This window comes from Asterias amurensis, chromosome 7 (genome assembly GCF_032118995.1).
Source record: "Asterias amurensis chromosome 7, ASM3211899v1".
Classification (NCBI taxonomy): domain Eukaryota; kingdom Metazoa; phylum Echinodermata; class Asteroidea; order Forcipulatida; family Asteriidae; genus Asterias; species Asterias amurensis.
Window position 1 is genome coordinate 20,160,719 of NC_092654.1, and position 25,318 is coordinate 20,186,036.

At 38.6% G+C, this 25,318-nt stretch overlaps 2 protein-coding genes across 2 annotated transcripts in view; both read right to left on the minus strand.

The window, feature by feature from the left end:
* The window catches only part of LOC139939903 (uncharacterized), a 32,044-nt gene extending 30,508 nt beyond the window's left edge, over nt 1-1,536 (minus strand). Inside the window, exon 1 of the mRNA XM_071936065.1 lies at nt 923-1,536. Within this exon, the coding sequence (XP_071792166.1) occupies nt 923-1,096 (174 nt within the window). The 5' untranslated portion in view covers nt 1,097-1,536. The remainder of the gene's footprint in view (nt 1-922) is intronic.
* Nucleotides 1,537-2,008: 472 nt separating this feature from the next.
* Nucleotides 2,009-18,762, minus strand: LOC139939944 (integrator complex subunit 10-like). The gene is made up of 17 exons (XM_071936111.1): nt 18,417-18,762; nt 17,396-17,463; nt 16,860-16,963; nt 16,526-16,582; nt 15,786-15,868; nt 14,767-14,848; nt 14,148-14,460; nt 13,594-13,754; nt 10,290-10,417; nt 9,514-9,670; nt 8,818-8,900; nt 8,160-8,240; nt 7,308-7,367; nt 6,597-6,785; nt 5,852-6,017; nt 4,868-4,961; nt 2,009-4,290 (listed from the first exon to the last, which is right to left on the minus strand). The coding sequence occupies exons 1-17, from the start codon at nt 18,681-18,683 to the stop codon at nt 4,134-4,136; spliced, it is 2,250 nt and encodes a 749-aa protein (XP_071792212.1). The 5' UTR covers nt 18,684-18,762; the 3' UTR covers nt 2,009-4,133.
* Between the last annotated feature and the right edge of the window lie 6,556 nt (nt 18,763-25,318).

Here is a 25,318-nt window from a genome sequence, read left to right on the forward strand (position 1 = left end):
CGAAACCAACCAATCTGCCTGACATTCCAAGTTGAGAAATAGAATTCTACACAAAAACTTTACCAAACAAAGGGACAGATAGTATACAACATGTAATTGCAAAAAATAGTTGATGGCCTGATTGTTTCGACCCTAGCAGAGACTTTCTCGAAGGGCTATTACTAAAAAAGACTGCTAGTGCTTGGGTCGAAACGTATTATGAGCTTTGAAGTAAATGTTTACTACAGAGGCCTGGGGACTAGCCCACCTTGTTGAGCTGTTAATGGCTCCGCTTTTAACATTGGTCTCATCAATGTCGCCACTACATGTGTAATGGCGACAGTGATGAGACAGATGTTAAAACCGAAGCCATTAATTAACAGCTCAACAAGGTGGGCTACCTGGGGACCTGTTTGATTGCTGACATTTCAATGCTGCATAAATGTAAAAAAAAAAAATATAAAACAACAAGTTTAAAAGACAATCAGGAAATCTGGAGGATAACTTTCTGTATAGCGGCACCACTTTTTCACCCATTTTTACAAAAAGGGATATTTTTCACCCATTTTTACAAAAAGGGATATCTCATTGAGGTAAATTTATACTATATTATTTCATATTGACTGAAAAAGTGGTGGCGCCATAAAGAAACTTTTTCCAATCTAAATTCTATTTTGAACATCACTTAAAAAAATAATTTCTCAATTATAAGACCAATGATGTATGAATGATTATACTTAGTAATATAAATTTACAAAATTAATAAAATTTAATTTCAATTCAAGACCACCATTAATATTGCATTTAATCATGGAGGAATAATTATTCATGAATTGGGCATAATTAATAAATGGTCCAAACAATAAACCATACATTCTTAATACAAGTTTGAGAATGCAACTTTGTTTTCTATAAAGAATTATCTATAACAGAAGCTAAGTACCTTAAACCACACTGCAGGCTCCAATCCGGTGATGCTCGCCACACCGTTCCCGATGGTAGGAACACTGCCGTCCATGAGCCCCGCATCCGGGCACCGTTTCCATCTCTCTTCACGTACCCTCGGACTCATACACAGACCGGGCTGGCTCACTTCGCCGTGTAAATACACCCGCATGACCGGAATTTTCCGTCGGTTAACTCAGTTTACAAGATCACGAAATATTGCTTGGTTGTAAGAAACCGAATTGTCTTATTCTAAACAAAATTTCATTCCATAGTGTTTTGCTTTATAAATGCAAGGGCAGAGGAAGGTGCATCATTGCTAGTAAAATTGAACTGTAGTGTAGCATGTGTAGATTCTTCATTGACGTTTGCGAATACCAACCTTGACCGAGTGGCAAAACTTAAAGTTTGCCTGGCTGGGAAAACGAAAAGGCACTGCTTAAAACTTGTTGTTTCGTCATAATTAAACCCACCGTCCAACGTCCATGTCGACGTGATGAAACATCAGATTTTGGATCAGCCAGTGCACAAGTTTTGTAGTTTTAGAATCCATAACAATGATTAATTTACCGTCTAAATTTCGGCTGTCAACGAATAGTAACTACACGTAGCGCACGCTGCAGCATGGACATGACAATGAATGACATGCAATAAAACCCGGATGAGGAAGCAACTTGCAACAAATGCAGCGCCCTCTATGGTGGAGGGGCTTCCCCCAAAACTTTTTGGCAGCGCCTTTGTTTTCGAACAAAACACCCGTTTTGGTGTACAAACTAGCCATAGATTTCTAGTCTAGAGTCAATTAAAACAAAAAAAATCATAACAAGTTTGTTTGTGTGAGTTCTTTTGTAAGGAAGTAAGTTGCGGCGGCATCACCGCACACCTTACTTTAACATTTCCCCCCATATGCATAGACTAATTATGAAAAAAAGGGGAAACGACAATGATAACAAAACAAACAAACAAATGGTAATCAAGAAAAACAGAACATATAAGTCCAAACTGGGGTTAACCCCCCCCCCCCGATACCAAGTATCACAAATTATCAACCAAAAACAAAACATTAAATACACAGACACAAAAATTTCAAGGTCTATATGGCTTTTAATGCATACATTTTACAGATCAATTGTTAGCCAAGTGAGCCTAGTAGTAGCATGGAGGTAGGATGCTACCTCCGCATGGGAAACGTTACCATGGACTATCCGGTCTCTAGCAGGCCAGCCGAAGCAGCAAGCGATGTGACAGCTGAGAGGCCAATGGCTATGGACTATGCTGGCTGGACCTGGGGTCGATTTCACAAAGAGTTAGGACTAGTTATTAAAAACGTATGGCTAATCCGAAGTTAGAATGGCTAATTCGAAGTTAGAATGAGTAAGTTGTCCTAACTTGAGATAAAACTAGTCTAAGACTCTTTGTGATGAAGTCCACCGCAGCTCAAGAATTAAAATAAGGTAGTTGGATGGGAGTCATAACTTTTTTAACAGAAAATTTTTGAAACTGTTATTTTCCATTTGTTTTGATGTGCAGAAAGGGTTATTTAGAATGAAATTCACGTAAAAAAATAAAAAATTCTGAAAATCTTCAGTAAAACTGATCCTCCTTTTTTCACAAAAGTATGAAAATATACATACCCTGCGTTGGGTATATTATAGCAACCTGCAAACTACAGGTCAAAAAGCCACAAGTCTGTCCAGCCGTCGATTTCACCAAACTCTTCCTAACTTAGGATTAATCTTAGGACTTAGGACGGGTTCAGTTCTGTATCCATAGGCGTTAGGATGCATTGAACCCATCCTAAGTTACTCGAGATAGGATTAATCCAAGCGTTTTGTGAATTTTGTTTTGCTCCAATAAATCACAATAGTTTTGCTGAAAGTCATTCAAACTATTTCTTGTTATCAATCACTACGTGATTTGAAAAAAATGTGAAGTCATGAAGATATGATGCAGGCCTTCTCTTGTAAACTTCCTTTGTGTATCACTCATTTTAATGCAAGGGAGCAGAAATTATGCAACCACTGAAAATAAACTTACTGTTTGGAATCAAATTGAGTACTTCTTTATCTGAAAAAGGCACTGGACACCTTCGATAATTGTGAAAGACCAATATTCTCACTTGGTGTATCCCAACATATAAATGAAATAACAAACCTGTGAAATTTTTACTCAGTTGGTCATTAAAGTTGCAAGAGAATAATAAAGAAAAAAACAACTTAGTTGCACAAATTTGGGTGCTTTCAGATGCATAATAAAATACTTCTTGTTTGAGTGGGAAATAACCTCTACGTAACTTCGTTCAGGGGGAGCAGGACCTCACAATGTTTTATACTATCAACAGCTCTTCATTGCTCATTACCAAGAAAGTTGTTATGCAAAAAATTATTTTGAGTGATTACCAATAGTGTCCAGTACCTTAATTGGTAGCAGGTAAAGGAGAGCTGCTGATAGTACAAAACATTGGGAGAAACAGCTCCCTCGGAAGTAACATAGTTTTCGAGAAAGAAGCAATTTCTCACTAAAATATTTGAATTTGATTTTGAGACCTTAAAATTTTGATTATGGGGTGTCAAAATCAAGCATCTGAAAGCACACAAATTGTGCAACAAGGGCATTTTTTCTTCAATTATTCTCTTGCAACTTCGACAACCAATTGAGTTCAAATTTTCACAGGTTTGTTATTTATGCATATGTTGAGATACACCATGTGAGAAGACTGGTCTTTGACAATTACCAATAGTGTCCAGTGTCTTTAACTTCTTCTTGGATGAGAGTTCTGGCATTCTGCTTCGCTGCAACACCCCCAAAATAAATCCTGACAATAATACCAATATTATGTAGCACCTTTATAAGGGTTTACATGGTGCTATGGCGCATACAGCAGCCATAGCCAGGAACACCGGGGCGAACCCCCTCTCTTTTTGATAAGTGCACTGGGTTCTTTTACATGCGTTACACAACACATGGGACCAACAGCTTTACGTCCCATCCGAAGGACAAAGCAAAGGCTAATTGTCTTGCCTAAGGACACAAGTGTCACGGCTGGGGATTTGATCCCACATTCTGCTAATCAGAAAAACCAGAGTTTGAGTTCGGTGCTCTAAACCGCTCGGCGACGACATGTCCACTAAAAAAGGTTGGCCTTGAAAGTATGCATTGTAAATGTGTTTCCTCAGTTTCCATGGCAATAATCTCAATCAGATACAACTTTACATCAGCAATTGTTGCAACGAGTCCCTCTCATTGGTCAGGAATGTTCTCATTAGCATATCAATGTTCTCCCCACAACGCGACACCTGTTTCTCCATGGCAACGCGGAACTCTTCCTTTCCCCCTTTGGTGATGTTACGAGTGACAGTCCTTTGCCTGTGCGTGAGTGAAGAAACAGTCATGTTAGAAAAATAAAGAAAAAGTAGCAACAGTCTGCATTGTACAAGACATGTACAAGATATGAAACTTTCACAATGAAGGGAAGAGAAAACGAGTTATTGTTATTATTACTATTACTATTATTATTGATCTTGGGTTGAACAAGAAAAATTGACTAGAGAGTGATTTGAACCAACTTTCTCTGGATTAACGTGCTGCCAACATAGGGTTAGATACATGTAGCTCAATTGGCAGAGCCCCGGCAGTTTCCCTTGTGATTTTTTATTTGATTGCATCCCCTACAGGTGATCCCCTAGCTGCTGCTTTCCAGATTGTATCATTAACTGGGGTTTAAAATATTGACAAAATAGGGAGACCCCAACATTGGGCTAGATAGCTCATTTGATAGAGTGCATGCATGTTAATTATGAGTTTGAATCCAGCTAAAGTAAAGTAACGTTTTTTTTGTTCAACCCAAAATCTTGTAATGTGAGAGGCTCGGACTGGGGGATCGCGATCGGCCTGCACCAAGACTATCCAATACCCTTAAAACATGTTAGAAAATAAACTTCACCTCATGACCGAGGGGTTTGGAGGCAGCAGATCCAGCTGCAACTTCCCTCCAGAATCTGTCTTCAAGAAAGCAAACTCCTCCAGCATGTCAATGTCTTGAATCAAGTTTTTAAGGAATACTAAGTTAAGACAAGATGGTCTAGACAAGATGGTCTAGACGAGATGGTCTTAGGAAAAGTATTGTTGGAATCAATCCTCCAGTTTCAAGATCAAGAAAACAACCTGTGAAAGAAGGCTGACATTCAGTGCTCACATTTTGGGGAAAACAGCAAAAAGTAACATGAACCTTTTACACCTTTTTTTCTTTACATATATATACATGTACAAACATGCCTTTAAAGACAACTTTTCTTAAAGGCAAGGTTTACTTTTGGTAATTACTCCACAATTGAATGGCCACAAAAACTCACTAGGGTAAAGAGCACTGGGGAGCTGTTGATATTATAAAACATTATCAGAAATGACACCCTTTGAAGTAATGTAGTTTTAGAGAAAGCGGTAATTGTCTTACCCTCAAAAAGCGCATAATTCTATGCAGACCCCTCCATACCCCATCCTAACCCCTTAATACCTTTTTAAAATCAAGTTTTTGGCCATGATCTGAATCCCTACTCGGTGTGAATGAAGATAATGTATCAATACTAAGCTTCATTAGTCGACAAGTTTTTGGAAAAATTCACAGAGAAAATAAAAAATCACAGAGCAATGTTTTCAGGAGTCCTGTAAATCTGTTGTACATGTTAAAATAATTTTTGTGAAATTGTTTTACTCATTTCTCAAAAACTACAGCACCTCAGCAAGTAATATTTTAAGCAAGCTTTCTATCATCATTACCTTTATATGCTGTAAGTATAATGTAAATCTGTAGATGCTTGTGTTTTTTGTTACACAAAAAGAAGCAAACCCCTTTAAGGCATTATAGGATCCTTATAATAACTTACCCAGTCAGTTTTCCTTGTGGATTATTACTTGATATAAAGGATACTTATAATATACTGGAAGAATGCAGGATAGAAGAAACTCCCTTGCTTCTTCAGCTTCTTGATGAGATCTTGAAACAAAACCTCTTCTCTCGGCCAATCATATTGCATTAACACCAGCATGTGACCAAGAGCCATGTCTTCTGTCTCCGCGTGGTGAAAAACTTTCTTCTGGAGAAATCAATACACATTTTTTTTTTAAGTTACCTTCTTTTTTCCTCTCTTCCTTTTTAAAAGAGGGTGGGAGCAAATTATTTGCACAGAAAGTTCATCATGAGGAGTATTTACATACTTGGTACACCTTATGACAATGAGGTCACCCAAAGAACATGTCTGCCCCCATCAACCAACTAAATCAATGCCGCCGCTCTGCCTTCTTCGGTCATGTCACTCGCCAAGCTGACAAAATCCCAGCTAAAATCAGCTCTAGGCATCGCCATCAACTCCAGGGGAGGCCTAGCACCAGCTCCTTGCTGGAAGAGACCTAGAGGCCGCCCTCGTTCATCCCGGGCCCAACAACTTGGTCGGCCTAGCAAAATCTACCACATGTGGCGTGAGGCTATAGGACGTGGATGGACCCTTGCTGTCTCTGCGGTTGATTATTTGATTGATTGTGCCTTATGAGTGACAACTCTGGGGTGATCTCTCACAATCTTCTGTAATTATTTATGTCACTTGAGCTCCAATAGAACCTATTCACAACGCGAAGACCATTTGCACAGAAAGTTCATAATTATGAGTTAATCATACCTTGTAGCAGAGTAATAAGAGCTGAATGAAGTATGGAAGGAGAGCCGGTGCTGTGCAGGTTACCAGTGGAAGTTGTCTCATATTCTTGCTTAGCATCTTGTCCGTTGTGCTACTCTGACCATTATAGGGTAGGTCCTTTGATGAGAGGGTCAGGTGACATACAGCATTCAGGGTCATCTCACAGGCATTCTATGGGCAATAAAGGGTTTGGTTTATTCACTTATTTCATATCATTTAACCAAGGAAGTCCCATCAGGGACCAATTTAATGGCACTGCTTACTGTTAGCAACAAATCGGCGCTTACTAATGTATTTCACACGTTAGCAGGGAAGTTTTGCTTACAATTAGGCGTGCATACTCTATGATACTAGGCATTCTTCTTCACTTACACAGCTAGCGTAATTTGATTGTAAGCAGAGCCCTGAAATTGAGTCCTTTTGTTAATGCGCTGTTCTCCCTGGGGACCCTGGTTGCACACTTCAAAGCAAGTTCATCCTTCACGTTAAGAGGAATTTAATTTCCTTATTGGCTTATTGAAACAGTGCCGGAAAACACACTAATCATAATGCAATTATCATTAAGTGTACACAAACATTTTATATGCAGATTACAATTCGTTTCTGTGACCCATAAAGAGGTCATTCATGTATTGTTAATAAACAGCCGTGAGGTGGTTCACACTGTTTTCAAAGGGGGAAAAAAGCACTTACGGAATGCTGGCTCAATCTAAAGTAGCAAGCTGCGGTCTGCAAGAGGGTCTTCAGAAGTTGCTGAATAAAAAAAAAAAAAAAATAATAATAATAATGATGGGTGTTTAAACTAAGTGGCAACATGAACAATGTCAAAGTGCTTCACAGCGATGTAGAACTTATCACATCAGCTAGTCAGATATAGAAAAGAGGAAGGTTTTAATAGTAATACGTGTAAGTATTTTTTATAAAGTGCTTTATCTACAGCATCTAAAAGCATCCTAATTGATTCAAATTGGTTCTTTGACGCATCGGCTGAGAGCTTGTGTGCCAAAAGAAACTTGTCTATAAAGAGAGTGAGCCCTTTTCTTAACTTGAAAGAGAGACAAACAAATCATCAAGTGATAGGAGTTGGTGTCCAATGATCTGATTTGCAGTGCAAATGATGTACGTAAATTTTGACACCTTCTTATAATATTCGGCACCTTGTATGTGTTTACAAGGTAAGGCAGCGCACTCAGCACCCAATCCTGAAAGAAAAAGGTTTTACTTCGTCTTTTTTTGTGCATCACACAACACTCCGGACCTACGGGTTAGTGTTCAATCCAAAGAACAAGTAATTCCAGTTCAGTGGTCAAGTGCCATGAGTGAACTGAACTGTGTTTCTGATATCAGCAGAGTGTGGGTTCGAGCCCCAGTTGTGGCACCTGCTTACTAGAGCAAGATACTACACCACTATTGCTTTGTCCTATAGATGGGATGTAAGCCAACACCAGAACTTGAATAAGGTGTAACGAACCCCTGGCAATGACACTCCGCCATCATCTCCAAGAATCTTTGTTACATGACTACGAACACTACACAACTACTAACCTGGTTGCCCTCTATGTGTTGTATCGTGGATAATTTCTTGTACTGCTCCTGAAGCATCCTTAATGCTTGCCCAAACTCAGCCTGGAATAAATGATGAAATAAGATTTTTGTGATTTGTGATGTTATAACAGATATATAAAGGGTCATGTGGTGTAGACTGTTAGAGGTAACTTGATTAGAGATCACAGCCATGCCAATAAGTCATTAAGCATCACCCGTGAAATAAGTTTTGATCTTGTGGAAAATACACTCTATTCTTCTTTAGCTATTGTTCAATTATTCATCTCAATTCATGTATTCAAGCTGTGTGTGTTGTCCTCAATCCATTTATTCACGTTAATTGATTTGTTAGGTTAATTATGAGTTGATTACTTATCACGTGCAACAAAATTGTATTTTGAATGTTCTTCAAGGCTGTTTTCTGATAATTGTTTGTCTTGCCACCCAAGAAGCCACAATGATACATTGTTAACAATAAATTGGTTTCATAATATTAAATAATAATAAAACGTTCTTATATAGCGCATAATTATCACAGTGAAGTCCCTAAGCGCATGATACAAAGCTAATAGGAAAGGTTTGCACCACCATCCCTAAAACTAATCCAAACTACATATAACTGCTCTGATTTGAGCCGAGGAGGGAAACTCACACTCACCTTATACAACAACCGGTCAATCTGAAATGATGTAAACCACTGCCACGACTCCGCCTTCCATCTCGAGAGTAACCAATTTAAATCTAAAGAAAAACGAACCAAACAGGAGCTACATGTCACCGTCATCAAACCAATCTTACAGACACTTGACACTATTGGCAATTAATAATTGAAATAATTGCTTTGTTAGCATAAAAAAAACTTACTTGGTAACGAGTAATGGAGAGCTGTTGATAGTATAAAACAGCTCCCTCTGAAATAACATAGCTTTTTGTGAAAGAGGTAATTTCTCACTCAAATATTAAAGCCATTGGACACTTTCGGTGCAGAAAAAAATAAAAGTTCACAGATTTACAAATAACTTACAGGGTTTACTAAAGGTAATGGTGAAAGACTTCTCTTGAAATATTATTCCATGAAATGCTTTACTATTTGAGAAAACATTAAAACAATATAAATTCTCGATATCGAGAATCCTGAAGCCTTTTATTAGTTTATTAGGCATCTGAAAGCACTCAAATGTGTGCAACAAGCGTGTTTTTTTCTTGCTTTAGTCTCTCACAATTTTGATGACCATTTGAGACAACATTTTCACAGACTTGTTATTATGTTGGGATACACCAAGTGAGAATACTGGTCTTTTACATTTGCCTGACTTTAAGAGAGAAGTTGGCTCTAAAACAGAATTTCACTTACCTTTTTCAAAAGATTCATTCGAGTAGAGAAGTTGCCAGCAATCAACTGCCGTCTGGAACATGTCAATGACCTCCTGTGTGACCCCTGCTGGTTTGTTTACCCGTATCGTAGCAACAGGGAAATGAAATCCGGGGTCATCGGAACTGTCTGAATCTCCCTAAGAATACAAAGCAAGTAAAAGTTGTTTGGTCAAGCCAGGAAAAGCCATTGAAAAGTACTGATGTTAGCGATATTTGATCCAAATTGGTTTGAGGCATTGCTTTGTTTTTCAGTGAAAAGATTATTCTATGGAGGAAACAAATGTTTTCGAATTTGTGTTAACTTTACTACTCTGAATGGCTATTAACACTACATCGCTTGAATATAGCATCAAATAAAAAAAATATTCAGATTAAATTTCATCAAATTGTGCACTGATATTTGGGGTTGAACAAAGCAAGTCGACTAACATGATGGGTTTATTTGCCGACGTTCTACCAAGTGAGCAATCTAGCCATTATGTCATCTCCCTTAATGTGCACTGTAACACTACATGAATATAGTTTGAAAAAAAACGTGCAACAAAATACAGATTTTGATCAAATGCACTTATTATGTAGATAAAACACTATGTACATGTAGTTTGAATAAAGAGCCAACAAATACAGAATTTGATTAAATGCACCTCTCCGGTATATCAATGTGCACTGGTACTACGCATAACATTATGTAGTCTGAATAAAATGTCTAACAAAGTCAGAACTTGATTAAATTCATCTGTTCAGTAGATCTATCACCTCTTTGTCCATGCTATCCAGTTTCCTCTTCTTGTGAGCGTGCTTGTGATGTTTCTTGATCCTTCTCCTACACTCTAGATCTTCAAGGAGTACTAGGGATGAGATATGGCTTGAACCTGTGCTGGTACCTAGGTAATAAGGAGAAATACTACAGTATGTAAAGAGACCCTTGTGTTGTGTACTATCCTGGATTATAAGTAGGAGAAAGATTAGAGTACCGTAATTTTCGGATTATAAACCGCGCGGCGTATAAACCGCACTTCCTCAAAATATACAAAAAAATATTTAGATGTCGGCGTATATGCCGCGCGGCGTATAAACCGCGATCAAAATAAAAAAAACATGAAAGAACTAACATCAAAACACGGAAGTGAAGTACGCAAACCTGCCGCGTTACGGGTGATTTTTTTTATCTCATACTATCAGTCCTGAGTTATATTTTTTGTCCATCAACAACCCTTTTCAAGAATTTGAGATTTGATGATCGGTTGTGTTGGCCATGTTTTGTGAACTTCATTGGCAACAAACTCTCCGTGAATCAAAGATCGGTCGACAACGCACACCGAGAAATAGTTGAACTTTGCCCTGCATCGCATCGCCCTCTGTTGACAAAAGTTGTTCACGTTTGATTAGACTGGGCCCCGAGCCTCAAAGCGTGGGTCAGACGTTCAAGCTCCCCGTTGTACAATGGGCAGCCGCTCTACTCGATCCGTCCGAAGTCTAGCCAAGATTTTATGAATGGAACTATCACCGGCCAATCAACAACGGCCAATCATCAAACGGCCAATCACCGCATGCGTGAACACTTAGGGGCCGTGCTTGTTTGCGGCCCTCTTTGTGTGGCGATGTGCAGTGACAGGCGGGCGGCACATCAGTCAGTATTGTATAGTTGCCGCAAAGTGGGAGTTGCGTCGTAATTAAAGTGGAAATGTATTGAAGTTTACACTATTGATCGTAATTGAAATGATCTATTATAGGATAGCATTCTTTTTGTAAGCTGGCAGCACCCCCTTTGCGGGACCACATCATTGTTTGTGTTGGATAATTATGGATGAAAGTTACAACTGAAAATACGTTTATTATTTGTTTAAATAGAAAATAGACAAAACCAAAACCAAACGGTCCTTTTCAGGGCTACCACAACACAAACGAGAGTATTGTATATGACTGTTAATTCTGTTTACAATGTATATAGGAACATTTTTTAAACATGCAAAATTCCTTTATAAAATAATTATAAAAGAAATAACAATGTGGACGGCTAAAGTTTTTCCCTCACCTTTATCGTATAGCGGTAGTAATGAAACAAAATGCGCTACCTTATTGTTTGCGTAATCACAAGGACAGGGGATTCACTTTTATTAAACATCGGAGTAGACGGGAAATAAGGTTGAAATGGGTCTTTCAATAAGGGAATTAAAGTAGGGTGGTTGGCCGGTGTTTCTCCCTCCCTTTTATTGTAGTCCCACAACGAGGATCCACACAACAGATTATTGCAACGACGGACGGGCGGACGGACGTAGCGTGTGTGTATGTAGTAATGTATCATGCAGCGTGCACATTAAGCACATGTACACACATGCGAGTTCGTAAAGCTAGCAATCTGTTAATTGCGCTGCTCAATCTCGAGATTGCACAACAGATGTTGGTGGCACCGTATTGAGCGATGTTCGCCGACGGGTTGCGCTACGCCCTCGCATTTGCGCCACCTGGAAATAAAATTCCCAATGTTACTGGACTCAACAATCAGGGCAGGTTGAAAACGTTTTGTTTGATCCCCCCGGAGCGGCATAGTTCTTTGCGTACGTCCATTCACCATTCTGCTGTTGCGGTGTGCGTGGTTGAGCTGAAGAAACCGCTGGCTGACACGAGTGTAGCCTGGATGTCTGACGTCAGTATATAAAGATCGTGGGAAAAATAGACAGGGGACGAGTCTATTTCGCTGAGACACGAGTATAGCTTGAATTTCTGACGTCAGCATGTAGAGATCGCTAGGATAAATAGACGGGCACCAGTCTAGTCTAACCCGAGTTGCGCTGAGAGGGGGAGCTAGCTAGCTGAGGGCGGTTGATAAACGTTTTACATGGTTTTACAAAGGAAACATGGAATACAATTGTGGTGGGATTTTCAACAGGTTTTTGTCATCACACAGGCAGGTTTTTGTTCTCGTTTAAGAAAAAAAAAACATTATTTAGAATATTTTACAAACGATCTTTCTTTTTAAAAATGCCGTTTTTTCTCTTAAATATTTATACGTCGGCTTACAAGCCGCCCGGAGAATAAACCGCAGGAGTTCAAAAAAATGTCAAAATCAACATATAAACCGCGGTTTATAATCCGAAAATTACGGTATGTAAAGATAGCTTTCAGTTTTGTATAAACCTGGGTAGTATGCAGGATAAAGATTAGAGTATGTGAAGATAGCTTTCAGTTTTGTATAAACCTGGGTAGTATGCAGGATAAAGATTAGAGTATATAAAGTTAGCTTTCAGTTTTGTATAAACCAGGGGCCATTCTCCAACCCTGGCTTGGGTTCGTGTCTGTGGCTTATGCAGTGGAAAGGCAGCGAGTCCGAACTGGCCTTCAGGCCTATTCTTTTTAGAGCAGCATGCTTTTTGCACCATTGGTAGTTCAAACATCAGACAGCGCTGGAGCCCAAACCGAGGTTTGAGAGAGGCCCCTGGGTAATATGCAGTAGAAAGATTCCAGTATGGCAAAAATAACCTTGTGGTGTGTACGAACCTGGGTAATAAGCAGGAGAAAAACAAGAGTTTATAAAGAGAGCATTGTGTACTGAGATGAGCACGGAGCAAAAACATATCAAAGGATTAGGAACGACCAGGATTGTGTGGCTATATGAACATTACATTTGATGCAGTCCACATAATAATTAATACAAAGCGATATGCTAACTCATTTATCCCCTCAGGTGTCTGGATTTTTAATGAACAATTGGAACGTTGATTCTTTCGTGCAATAGTACAGAGAGCGTCATGGGTTTTATTTTTTTATTTTTTTATTTTCTGAAATATTTTGTATAATCAATCTTTTATAATTCACCTTTTCATGTAATGTGGCTTGTCTGTTTTATGGTAGATAATAATTGTATAATTTCATAAATTTGTTGTATAAAAGACTGAAATGAATTTCCCATCAAGGATAATAAAGTGAATTGAATTTAATTGAATGTGGCTGCTATGTAGAGAGATTTATTATGAGTTTCACTATTCTGATTTACTTTAAAACAAATGAGATAGGGTCAAAAGATAAACTGCCAGATAAGAAAAGCACTTTTTCAACTCACTAGCAAACTGTTCAGGATCTACAGCACTGGCATACCCATGTACTGCCTGTAGGTAGAGAACCAGCGTAGAGTAGAAGACAGGCTTACGAATGTTGACTGAGTCATTCCCTTTGGCTCGGCTGTAATTCTCGTTTATATGGAGCCAGTTCACTGTGAATGGTCTGGGAAAAACAAACACGGTAGGTAGAAAATAGTGTGAAATCTGCATCCACATCAGGTAAATGCTGCTTTCATGAGATCAAAGTTCCTTTAAGCTTCGAGATTATAATTACATCAAGAAATGTTGCAAAGAATTACTCAAAAGTTTTCCAAGCTGTTCAAAGCTACAGAAGTTATCTCCAGTTTTTATACTTGCCCACTTTGTTTTTATTTGTAATGTTAAATTAACAATGCCTGTCACGGACAAGCAAACTTGCTTGGAGCATAGTGTATGTGACATAGTGTGTGTACATGTATGTACATGTACGTGTGTAGCATAGTGTATGTAGCATAGCAAATGCAGTATAGGATGGAAAACCAGACCGGTATTATGTAAATTATGTAAATTAACGAACCTCTCCTCATCTGGTACAAACTTGGAGTCCCATCCACATTTATTTGCAATCATAGCCAGCAGTCTATGAAGGCTTTCCCATGGCCTAACCAGCTCACTAAACCCAAATCCATGCCCTTTGGCTCCTGCCGACTTGATCCCTGGTGACATGAGGGGAGTTGGGGGTCCCTTTGCCCCCTTCTGATCGGACTTCCAAGCTGGCTGGGAAGCGTACACTGTGTAGAACTCGATGGCTTTCTGAAGCCATTTGTAGTACTGCTTGGGGGCGCAGTTCACCTCCTTACTTGCACAGATAGTGGGGAGGACTTCACAAACTACAGAGTGGAAAACACAAGAAAATATGCAATTCAATTCAGTTCAGATACACATTTATCTCCATACTTCCTGTGTGCAACAAGGGTGTTTTTTCTTCTTTCTCTTGCAACTTTGATGACCGGTTGAGTTCACATTTTCACTGATTTGTTATTTAATGCATAATGTTGAGATACAATAACTTAGAATACTAGTTTTTGACATTTACCAAAGGTGTCCAGGGACTTTAAAGTTAAGTGTGTTATATCTGATGCACTAAAACTTCTTAACAGGGTTAAACACAATAAAGAAATATAAGAGGATCTGACCCATGACACGGCGGAAGCGATTGGTTGCCTGCTTTTCACCTTCGGTCTTCTCTGCTTCTATCAGCATATCTACCAATGGTATCTGGAAATACAAATAAAAACAGCAGCCGTAAAGTCACAGGTTGTAGTTCAGTTCTTTCAATTTTTTTTATTTATTTATGAATTGAAAAATGACATTACTTAGGAAGGCAGAAAGTGTGCACTTGTTGATAGAGCACTCGCCATCTATTGTCCCAAATTCTGGAACACGCTCCCTGCATATCACAGATGCCAGTTCACTAGGCCTACATCTTTAATCAACCCAAACAGTCCAGTCCAGTCATGGATGTAAGGCGCTTTATAAGCGTTGTTTATTATTATTATTAAACAAGGCTCAAAGCCACTCTTGGGGTAAGAAGCTACTCTGTAAGTAGACAAACTATTAAACTCAGGGGAGCTGAAGGTGTGAATTGATATTCCCGTTTAAACAGTCTAGATTGTAGGCCCAATTAAACAGTCTAGATTGTAGGATGGAGGGAAACAAGCACCAGGCAAGGAGCTCCAAAGAGATGCAGTACGTGGAATAAAGCTGTTGGAACGGCTCATAGTTCTACATCTCAGCAGATCAAGAGTGTATGGGTGAGAAGAGGCAGAACGTCTGGCATGCTCATTCTGATATGAGGAACTACATTAAATCGAACACACTGGGGGCACTCTGTAGAAAAGACAGAGGCTGGCTACAAACCAACTGTGAGAGTAGGTTGTAACAATGATCCCAACACTTCATGAACTCGATTAATAATACGCTTCTACACTCCATCTAATAAAGATGACTGATAGGCAGAAGCTCCAGCCCAAATGTGACAACAGTACTCCAATAGGGGACATATAATTGTCTTCTACAGGAAGAGAGTAGCATCAGGAGGTAAGAACTTCCGAGCTTGATGGAAGCACTCTTTGCGATGCCCGAGATATGCTTAAAACTCACCCCGCTGCTTAGAATCTCTTAACAATAACAATAACAATAACTAAATACTCACCCCATGCTCAACAATAGCTGCTGGGAAACGCTTGATCAATAGTAACTTCAGTTTACATTTCTCCAAGATATCCTTGCAGTGGTCTAGAAATAACGCATACGAGAGAAATTTAGGCAAGTGGGATCTAAGCCTGTGACTCTTTCTTTGTTACATTTCCACGAAGAAGTGTTTTAACGTTGTGCAAAAGCTTACGTTTTCGCATAATGTAATCAACAGTCAACACATACTGGTAGTCAATGTAATAACTATTAGCTCACGCCAAAACACACAACCGCTGTGCTGCAATGCAGTTTTGACCCTTTCACGAAACAAAGCCAAATAACGAAGCAAAGATTGAAAATTTTCAGAATTGTCTTACAGGTTCAACCGAATTTATTACGCTTTTTAACTAAAGGGCATTTATGAATAGAGGTAAAAGTGTAGTGAATTGATCTTAACAGGGGTGGATTTCACAAAGAGTTCGGACTAGTCTTATCTCGAGTTAGGACCAGTTACTCGTCCTAACTTAGGACTAGCCATGCAATTTGTATATCTCCAAGGACTAGTCCTAAGTTAGGACTTGTCCTAACTCTTTGTGAAATCAACCCCTGGCCATTTAAACCCTTGTAGGGTTGTGACCTTCCGCTTGGTACTTCCTTCCAATACCACGACCCTGCCGTTTCTTATAACCTTGTTGCCTACTGTTTTTATTTCCTTAAAAACAAATACCTCACCCATGAGACACCCCTAGCTTCACTCACCTGCACTAAGTAGCAAGATATCATACTGTGTCTGGTCAGGGAGAGCTCCAAATACACCTAAAAGAAACAATTCAAAGTAATCAGTCAATTATCAATTTAATTTCATTCTTAGGTTTGCACTTAATATTGTGCCATAGCCCCTAAACCATGACATAATAATAATAAGGGGTCACCTTAGTGAGAGGCGAGCGCTTTACTCAGAAGCCAACCATGCCACCCGAAAGAAATAATAGTTTTATATATAAAAAACAGTTTTGTTCATGAAATGTACCGGTATAGGTCTCACCTTTCAACTTCAACTTTATCTAGTTGAATATAAAGATAACAATCCTACCTTGTAGAAATACTCCATTTTCATCATCATTGTGTGTCTTCAATGCTCCTGTTATTGTATGTAGTTCATCCCATAACACAACCTCTTCCTTAAACTGCTCAAACCTGGAGAAGTCAGAAGTCAACATAAATATTATCAAAAAACACTTTTGAAAAGAAAATAATAGTTTTGTATATAAAAAAAACCCAGTTTTGTTCAATTTGTGGTAATCTTTGATGTCATTTTTATTTACAAATAAAAATGACATCATTGCAAATGAATCTCAGAGATAACCTAAAAATTACAAGTAATAATCAACTTTCAAAGGCACAAACCCTTATTAATGAATTACCTTAATTGTTTCGGCAGAATTTGATATAAATATGCCTAATAACTTTCTCAAGTTTCCACACATCTGGTAGAGGTACCAAATGAAGAAAAAAAAATCTCGAAAATCAAACTTTGCCGAAATCAAAATTTAAAAAATGTTGTTACACTTCTAACAGTTTTGCCAGCACCAAATCATACTGAGTTTAGAAGTTTTAGGGTTAACTTACATCTCCAGAAGTAGCAGCGAAGCTGGGTGTGTGTTTCTTGCTCTTTTCTCAATGCAGTATGCCTCAAACTGTGGAACGAATGATGAGAAAACAAAATTATTCATCGAGTTCGCTGCTGTTTTTTTTTCATTTTGTAAAACATATTTAATTATAATGACTAATGAGTGTGTTTTTAGGGTTTGCATTTTTATAAATCAATTTGTCTGAGGTTTATGTTTTACAAAACGGCTTGTAAAATATAGTGTCAAGGTCATTGAAAATTCCCTATAGATATTAATACTTCAGGATAGCTTTCCATATGGTGCCACCACTTTTTCACTCATTTTACAAAAAAGGGATATCTCAGTCATTGATTTTTTTGAGGTAAATTAGATACTATATTATTTCATCATTGAATGAAAAAGTGGTGGCGCCATACAGAAACTTTTCCTTAATTTGAAAAACATCTTTATTGTGTGCGGCCAGCAGAATACTGAATAGGAAATGTCAATATTGCGCTGCCTCTTCTAACATTAAAAGTCAATGGATGCTATAGACCTTATGAATTGACGTCATCCAGCCGCCATCTTTGAGGTCAAACGGTGACAAAACAATCAAAACGCACATAGATTGACCAATGAACAATCTCCTTTTGACCTCAATGCGGGGGCGCCGTACTGAAACGACATCATGTGCATAAGGTCTATTGTATTGGACTATTGTTGGAATGTTGGGAATGATCGTAAATCATTGTTGGGCTGCTGGAAAGTTTCCGTATGGCGCCACCACTTTTTCATTCGAAATAAGATAATATAGTATCTAATTTACCTGATTGATATATCCCTTTTTGTAAAAATGAGTGAAAAGTGGTGGCGCCATACGGAAAGTTATCCACATAGTTCCCCAAGCACTGTCCAATCACACTGTAATCACAACTAGTAAAAATTATCAAAATTGTTTACAAAACATATCGTAACCGGGTAAGGGAAAAGTATCCGACAATAATAACTGCAGACTCAATAATTTAAGTGACTCAGTTTACCTGAATTCCTAGGTTCTGTGGATGCAGCGTTCTGGCTGTGATCAGCAATGATTTTGAAGCATCCGGATCATACTTCAGGCATTTCTGTGCTTGTTCTACAAGCCATTTCGGGCCGAAACTAGGGTCATTTTCACCGTCCATTTCATGTATTTTTTTCACGGTGCACCAGCAGTCTTGTTCCCAGCATTCACCAACGTCTACAACAGCATAGGGATAAACCAGACTATTATGTTTTACTAGATGAACTACAGAGGGCGGTATGACCATTAGACGGGGGGAAACTGTTCAGAGGTTACGTAGTTAGGCGTGGCCACTAAAGTCGGACGTTTTGAAATCCATCGCAAGCCCGTCGCAAAAGTCCGTCGAAAAATTATGGCGCCTGCATTATACAATTTATAAGTATCGGATGGGTTTGTTTTGAAAAAACGTTCTCTTTTGCATGAAGAGCACGCGCTATTCACGTAAAGCAGATGCATTGGCAATGAATTTGATGGATTTGAGTTTTGCTTCTACTTGTTGAGCGCCCGCAAAACTCAATGGCGCAAATTCGCCCATTTTGCGACGGGCTCGCCACGGGCTTACGATGTATTTCCAAACGTCCTATTAGTGAAATCAGTTTTTTAAATCCGTCGCAAACTTGCGACCGATTTCGAAGTTTGCGATGGATATATTATTGGCTGTTTACGACTGATTTAAAGTTTCGTGACATCGGCAAATTATTTGTAATCGTTTGTTTGTTTTAAAATGCATGTGGTTAGAAAGATGTTTTAAAAGTAGAATACAATGATCCACACAAAATTGCGTGGTTTTCCTTGTACTTTGCCAACTTTACACGGTCGGCCATCATTAATTTGGGCGACCGCGAGTCGACGATGCAAAAGAAAAACAGTGCAATTTCGAGACATGTTTTTGTGGATCATTGTATTCTAGTTAAACATCTGTCCACCCATAACATGTTTTTAAACAAACGATTACCAACGCTTTTCAATGACTGATTCGACCGATCTAAGACAATGTGTTACTCTAAGTGTACAGTGGCAGTGAACACCCCGAAATGGGCATCAATCTATAGTAAGGGGGCGGATACACAACCTCACTTGAGGGGACGCAACATCAAATTGTCTCTCCAAGTCTCGGACCACTTTTATCACGAGGCTAAGGTTTTGCACTTTAAAAGACCAATTCTCCGGGGGGGGGGGGGGAATTCCCCCAGTTTTTGTTAACTGTGTGTATTATACGGGCACGTGAGTCTCCCCACTTGTTCGTTCTCTTGTAATGTATAACTGCCCTACGCCATAAATGTTATGACTATCGATGTCCCCCCCTAATCTATCAAAACATATTGACGCCCATGAAATATAAGTAGACATAACCTCGTGAAAGTTTCTTATTCTAATGAATGTGAAGTTCCAAGTTCATACCAGGTGCTTTTGATAGCAGACAAGAGACGCTGTGAAGAAGAAAAAGCATGCGAAAAAAAACGTGAATTAAGGCACGCCATTTTAAGGGGGTAAAAAATTGCTTCAAATGGCAGGATGTTTTGAAAGGAGAGGTTGAAAGGACCACTTAATTTCCAGGTATACATTATTTTGTGTTGATCATTTATTTCATTTTGAAACATCTTTCTAACTATACTTTATAAAATAACAAGCACATTTTGAAGGCAAAAAGGCCCAACCATGTAAAGGTATTTCAACAAAAGTCAGACCCAGTACTCGTTATAATAAACCTTGCTGCTCAAAACACAACAATTTCAATCACAACCAAAGATTTCATAAACTTTCTTTAAAAGACACATTGCTTTTAGATTTTGCACTTTGGACTATGAAAGTGTTTGATATGGCATGCATCGTGTTGGAAATTTGCTTTAAAAGTAGCATGTATAAATATTTGCATTAACGTGCCTCAAAAAAGATTTCCTTTAACTTTGTAAACTAAAAGGTCTGCCATTTTGTGGGATAAAAAAAAAAATTGCTCCAACAAAATGGCAGATCATCTTAGTTCAAGAGGGTAAAAGGAAAGTAAAACATTTTCCAGGTGAGTGTTTCAAACCATATCCATTTCATATAGCAAGCATTTTTTTAAGTAAAAAATGCCCAGTGCAATAGCAACATCTCCCTTTAGGCATTAGTCTTGGTTCAAGAATCTCCTGGATATCACACCCAACACGCTATCAACCACGAACCGCTAACACAGGAGAGTCTTGGCACATTCGTTAAATCTCCCCCAAAAAATGAAAGGGCGGGCTCTGCGGGAAACGTACGCAAGCGCATGATGTTTCCCCCCGATTTTGGGGGGAGATTTGACGAATGTGCCAAGACTCCTGTTATAGCGATTCTCCGGTGATAGCCGTTCGTGGATGATAGCGCGTTTGGGGTGATAGCGCGACCGCTTGTGACAAATCCAGGAGAGTCTTGAACCAAGACTATTTAGGCATGTGAGGTAATTCAACACTAAGAGGTCAGGCTTATAGTACTCATTATCAAACCTGATTGATAATTCCTCCTCAAATTTCAATCATAATCAATGATTTAATTGAATTCATGAAAACCTTAAGGCAGTGGACACTATTGGTAATTACTAAAAATATTTATTAGCATGTAACCTTACTTGGTAATGAGTAATGGGGAGAGGTTGATAGCCTCAAACATTTTAGGAAATGGCTCACTCTGAAGTGACGTGGTTTTCAAGAAAGAAATAATTTTCCACAATTTTGATTTTGAGACCTCAGGTTTAAAATTTGAGGTCTCGAAATCAAGCATGTGACAGCACACAACTTCGTGTGACAAGGGTGTTTTTTCTTTCACTATTATCTCGTAACTTTGATGACCAATTGACTCAAATTTGCACAGGTTTGTTATTTCATGCATTTGGTGAGATACACCAAGTGAGAAGACTGGTCTTTGACAATTACCAATATCGCCATTGTCTTTAAGAAGCACATAAAAAAAAACTGCGTTTAGATTTGGCTTTTTGGACTATGGAAGCTTTTGTTATGATAGGAACCTGGGGTCGATTTCACAAAGCTATAAAATCCATCATTGGACAAACTTTCAGTATCACCATAATGATTAACATTGTGACATTAGCCTTTACTAAGCAAATACGATTGACTTTGCAGTTAAGATCAATCTAATAGCTTTTTGTGAAATCGGCTCCTGGTTGCTTAACACATACAGGTTTTTTTAAAGCTTTTTTTAAATTGGTTTAATAAAAACATTTCAAAAGTCACAGTTCAAAAGTAGTGTTTAATTATTTACACTGATGTGCCTCAAAACTGTGTTTCCTTTTACTTTGTGAACTAAATTGGTCTGCCATTTTGTCAAGTCCAAAATTTGCTGTAACAAAATGGCAGACTGTGTTAGGTCAAGAGAGTAGTAGGGAAACCAAACAATTTCCAGGTACCTTTTTTTTTGATCATTATTTTCTAATTTTGAAACAACTTTCCAACAACATCCATTTCATAACAAAGGCACTTTCTAAAACAAAACAACATGCAACCAAAATGCAACTTGTCCCTTCAACAAGGTATTCAACATTATAATGTCAGGCTCAGAAGGCCAACTCGTTATCAAACCTTGTTGTTGGAAATTTTCGATCACAATAAGCGATTTCATCAAAACCTTTTTTAGGAGACACAATTTGGCGATTTTGGCTATGACACCGTGACACGAACCTGGTTCAACACATACATTTTTAAAAATAGTGTATAATTATTTACACTAGTGTGCCTAAAAACTGTGAGGTTTTCCATTTACTTTGTGAACTCAAATATTGCCATTTTGTGGAGTCAAGAGTTTGCTTCAACAAAAATAATGGCAGACTATGTTAGTTCAAGAGAGTGTAATAGGGAAACCACACAATTTCCTGGTACATTTGTGGGATCATTATTTTCTAAATTTGAAACATCTTTCCAACCATATAATATTCTTTTCATAGCAAACTCCTTCTAAAAATAAAGCAGTGTGATATATTAGATTTTGAGGTCTCGAAATCAAGCATCTGAGAGCATACAACTTTGTGTGACAAGGGTGTTTTTTTCTTCCATTATCTCCCCCTTCGACGACCAATTGAGTTCAAATTTTCACAGTTTTCTTTTTCGTGCATTTGTTGAGATACACCAAGTGAGAAGTCTGGTCTTTGACAATTACCAAAGGTGTCCCGTACCTTTAAGCATGTGAGGAAATTCAACATTCGGCACTTCGGGCTATGAAAGTGTTTGGTACATGTATGTAATGAAACTGGTTGGAAACATGTTTTAAAGCCATTGGACCCTTTCGGTACAGAAAAAAAATAAAAGTTCACCGATTTACAAATAATTTACAGGGTTTACAGAAGGTAATGGTGAAAGACTTCTCTTGAAATATTAGTCCATGAAATGCTTTACTTTTTGAGAAAACAGTAAAACAATATAAAATCTCGTTAGCGAGAATTACGGATTTATTTTAAACACATGTCATGACACGGCGAAACGCGCAGAAACAAGAGTGGGTTTTCCTGTTATTTTCTCCCGACTCCGATGACCGATTGAGCCTAAATTTTCACAGGTTTGTTGTTTTATATATAAGTTGTGATACAAGAAGTGTGTGACTTGGACAATACTGTTTACCGAAAGTGTATAATGGCTTTAAAGTAGTGTATGATTAGATACACAATATATGTGCCTCAAACTGTGAGGTTTCCTTTTAACTTTGTGAACTAAAATGGTCTACCATTTTGTGGAGTAAACAATTTGCTTCAACAAAATGGCAGGTTGTGTAGTTCAAGCGGGTAAAAGGTAAACCAAACAATTTCCAGGTATATTTGTGTGGATCATTATTTCTAAAGGGGGGTTTAGCCGCACCTCACCAACCGTGATGGAAATGACTGGGAGTGGCTGTTGCGAAAATCTTTATGTAAAATGAAGAACCACTGCTTTGCGGTGATTAGCATCATCTTGTTTGCAGTCGCCCATTTGATGTCCTTGATGAATGCATTGAGGTTTGTGAGTGCAGTGTCACAAATCTGACAATCCGTGGCAGCCTCATTTTCAGGTTCGTAGTGGGGGTGCATTCCTGGATTTGCACACCCTCACCTTTTCTCTTTCAGTCTCTTCCATGTGGAGGCAATCCATTGAAAGCTTTGTTGTGAATTCGGGAGCCATTTCCTTGAAGATGTTTTTAAAGTACGCTGCAAGAGTAAAACATTCAAAGAAAACAAATTAATAGTAGAGAGAAATAATGGTTACCTCACCTCAGTGTAGGTACTCAAGACTTCCAACCCCTCAACTTTATTATGGAAACATGCCAAGGGCGTCAGTCAGGTGGGTGGGGGGGGGGGACACAGGGGTACATGTGTGCCCCCCCCCCAACTTTTGGAGGTGATGGGGTATACAATATCAAATGCCCCCGTGTGTCCTTTTAACTTGTATAAGGACACTTCATCTTAATAATTGTTGGTTCTCTTGTTACTGTATGTTTACTTTACTGTGTGACGCACTGTGTCCATGTCTGCTATGCGCAAATTCTTCTGCTCAAATTTTGAAGGCTTATAGTATTTTTTTCGATCCCAATTTGACCTCTAAATGGCCTGCTGAGATTGCATCAAAGAGCATCTAGAATGCAAAATGTTTCCGGGCCCTTCATCGGGCCCAGACCCGCGCCGAAGGCTTCCTACTTGCATGCTCAGTCTTCGACAGACTTACCCCCTAAAATTTGTGTCATAGATCAACACCTGAAGATGATCGAGACCCAAAAGGTTCTACCACTGCAAATATTTTGAAGGCTTTATGTTCTGTTTAATTTATTATACCTTTGAGCGGGCCCGAACCCCACACTGTAGATGTGTAACTTACGATGTCCCCCCCAATCTTTCAAGACAGATTGACGCCCATGAAACACGCTGAACTTATTTTTGTTTTGTGAAAATATGGGTATGTGTAACGTCAGCCAACCGAATGAGTTCAAATGTTCAGAGGTTTGTTATTTTATGGATATGTTATGGCACGTCACATAATATGTCTTAGTTTTACTAGAAACCTGGCGGCTGTGTGACAAAACTTGAGGCCATTCAAACCATGTTTAAAGACAGTGGACACTATTGGTAATTGTCAAAGACCAGTCTTCTCACTTGGTGTATCTCAACATATGCATGAAATAACAAACCTGTGAAAATTTGAGTTTGATTGGACATGGTAGTTGCGAGATAACTATGAAAAAACACCACCTTTGTCACACGCAGTTGGTTTCAGATGCTTGATTTCGAGACCTCAAAATTCTAAATCTGAGGTCTCGAAATCAAACTCGTGGAAAATTACTTCTTCTGCTAGTTACCACATGAGGTTTTATGCTAATAATTATTTTGAGTAATAACCAATAGTGTCCACTGCCTTTAAACACACGCCACAACAAAATCACTAAAATGGAAACTGTTTTAAGTGTAATTCATAAAGGGACACGTTGCCTTGGATCGAATGAGTTGGTCTATAAAAAGCATTTTGTAACTGTTTGCTATAAAATGCATATGGTTGGAAAGATAATTTAAAAGTAGAATACAACGATCCTCACAAATATGCCTGGGTATTGCGTGGATTTCCTTTTGCTTTGCAAACTAACATGGTCGGCCATTTATGCGGTCAAAAATTTGACTCCCATTGGCCGACCGTGTTAGTCGACGAGGTAAAAGGAAAACCATGCAATTTCGAGGCATATTTGTGTGGATCACTGTATTCTACTTTTAAAACATCTTTCCGAACATATGCATTTTGTAGCAAACGGTTACATAAAAAAAAAATGCTTTTCAAAGACCAACTCGACCGGTCCAAGGCAATGTGTTCCTTTAACACAAACCTCAACTGCTGTGTTTAGCTTACATTTTAAAGATAGAATAACAACAAAATTGACTGCAACTGTACTTGCCTTGTG

Excerpts from the sequence above, each read along its gene's own strand:
- LOC139939944 (XM_071936111.1), bottom strand. The coding sequence starts at position 18,683 with ATGGTCATACCGCCCTCTGTAGTTCATCTAGTAAAACATAATAGTCTG. Across the intron at positions 16,583-16,859 it reads AAATGGAGTATTTCTACAAG|GTGTATTTGGAGCTCTCCCT; the intron begins GTAGGATTGTTA and ends TGTTTCTTTTAG. Across the intron at positions 9,671-10,289 it reads TGGATAGCATGGACAAAGAG|GGAGATTCAGACAGTTCCGA; the intron begins GTGATAGATCTA and ends TTGTATTCTTAG.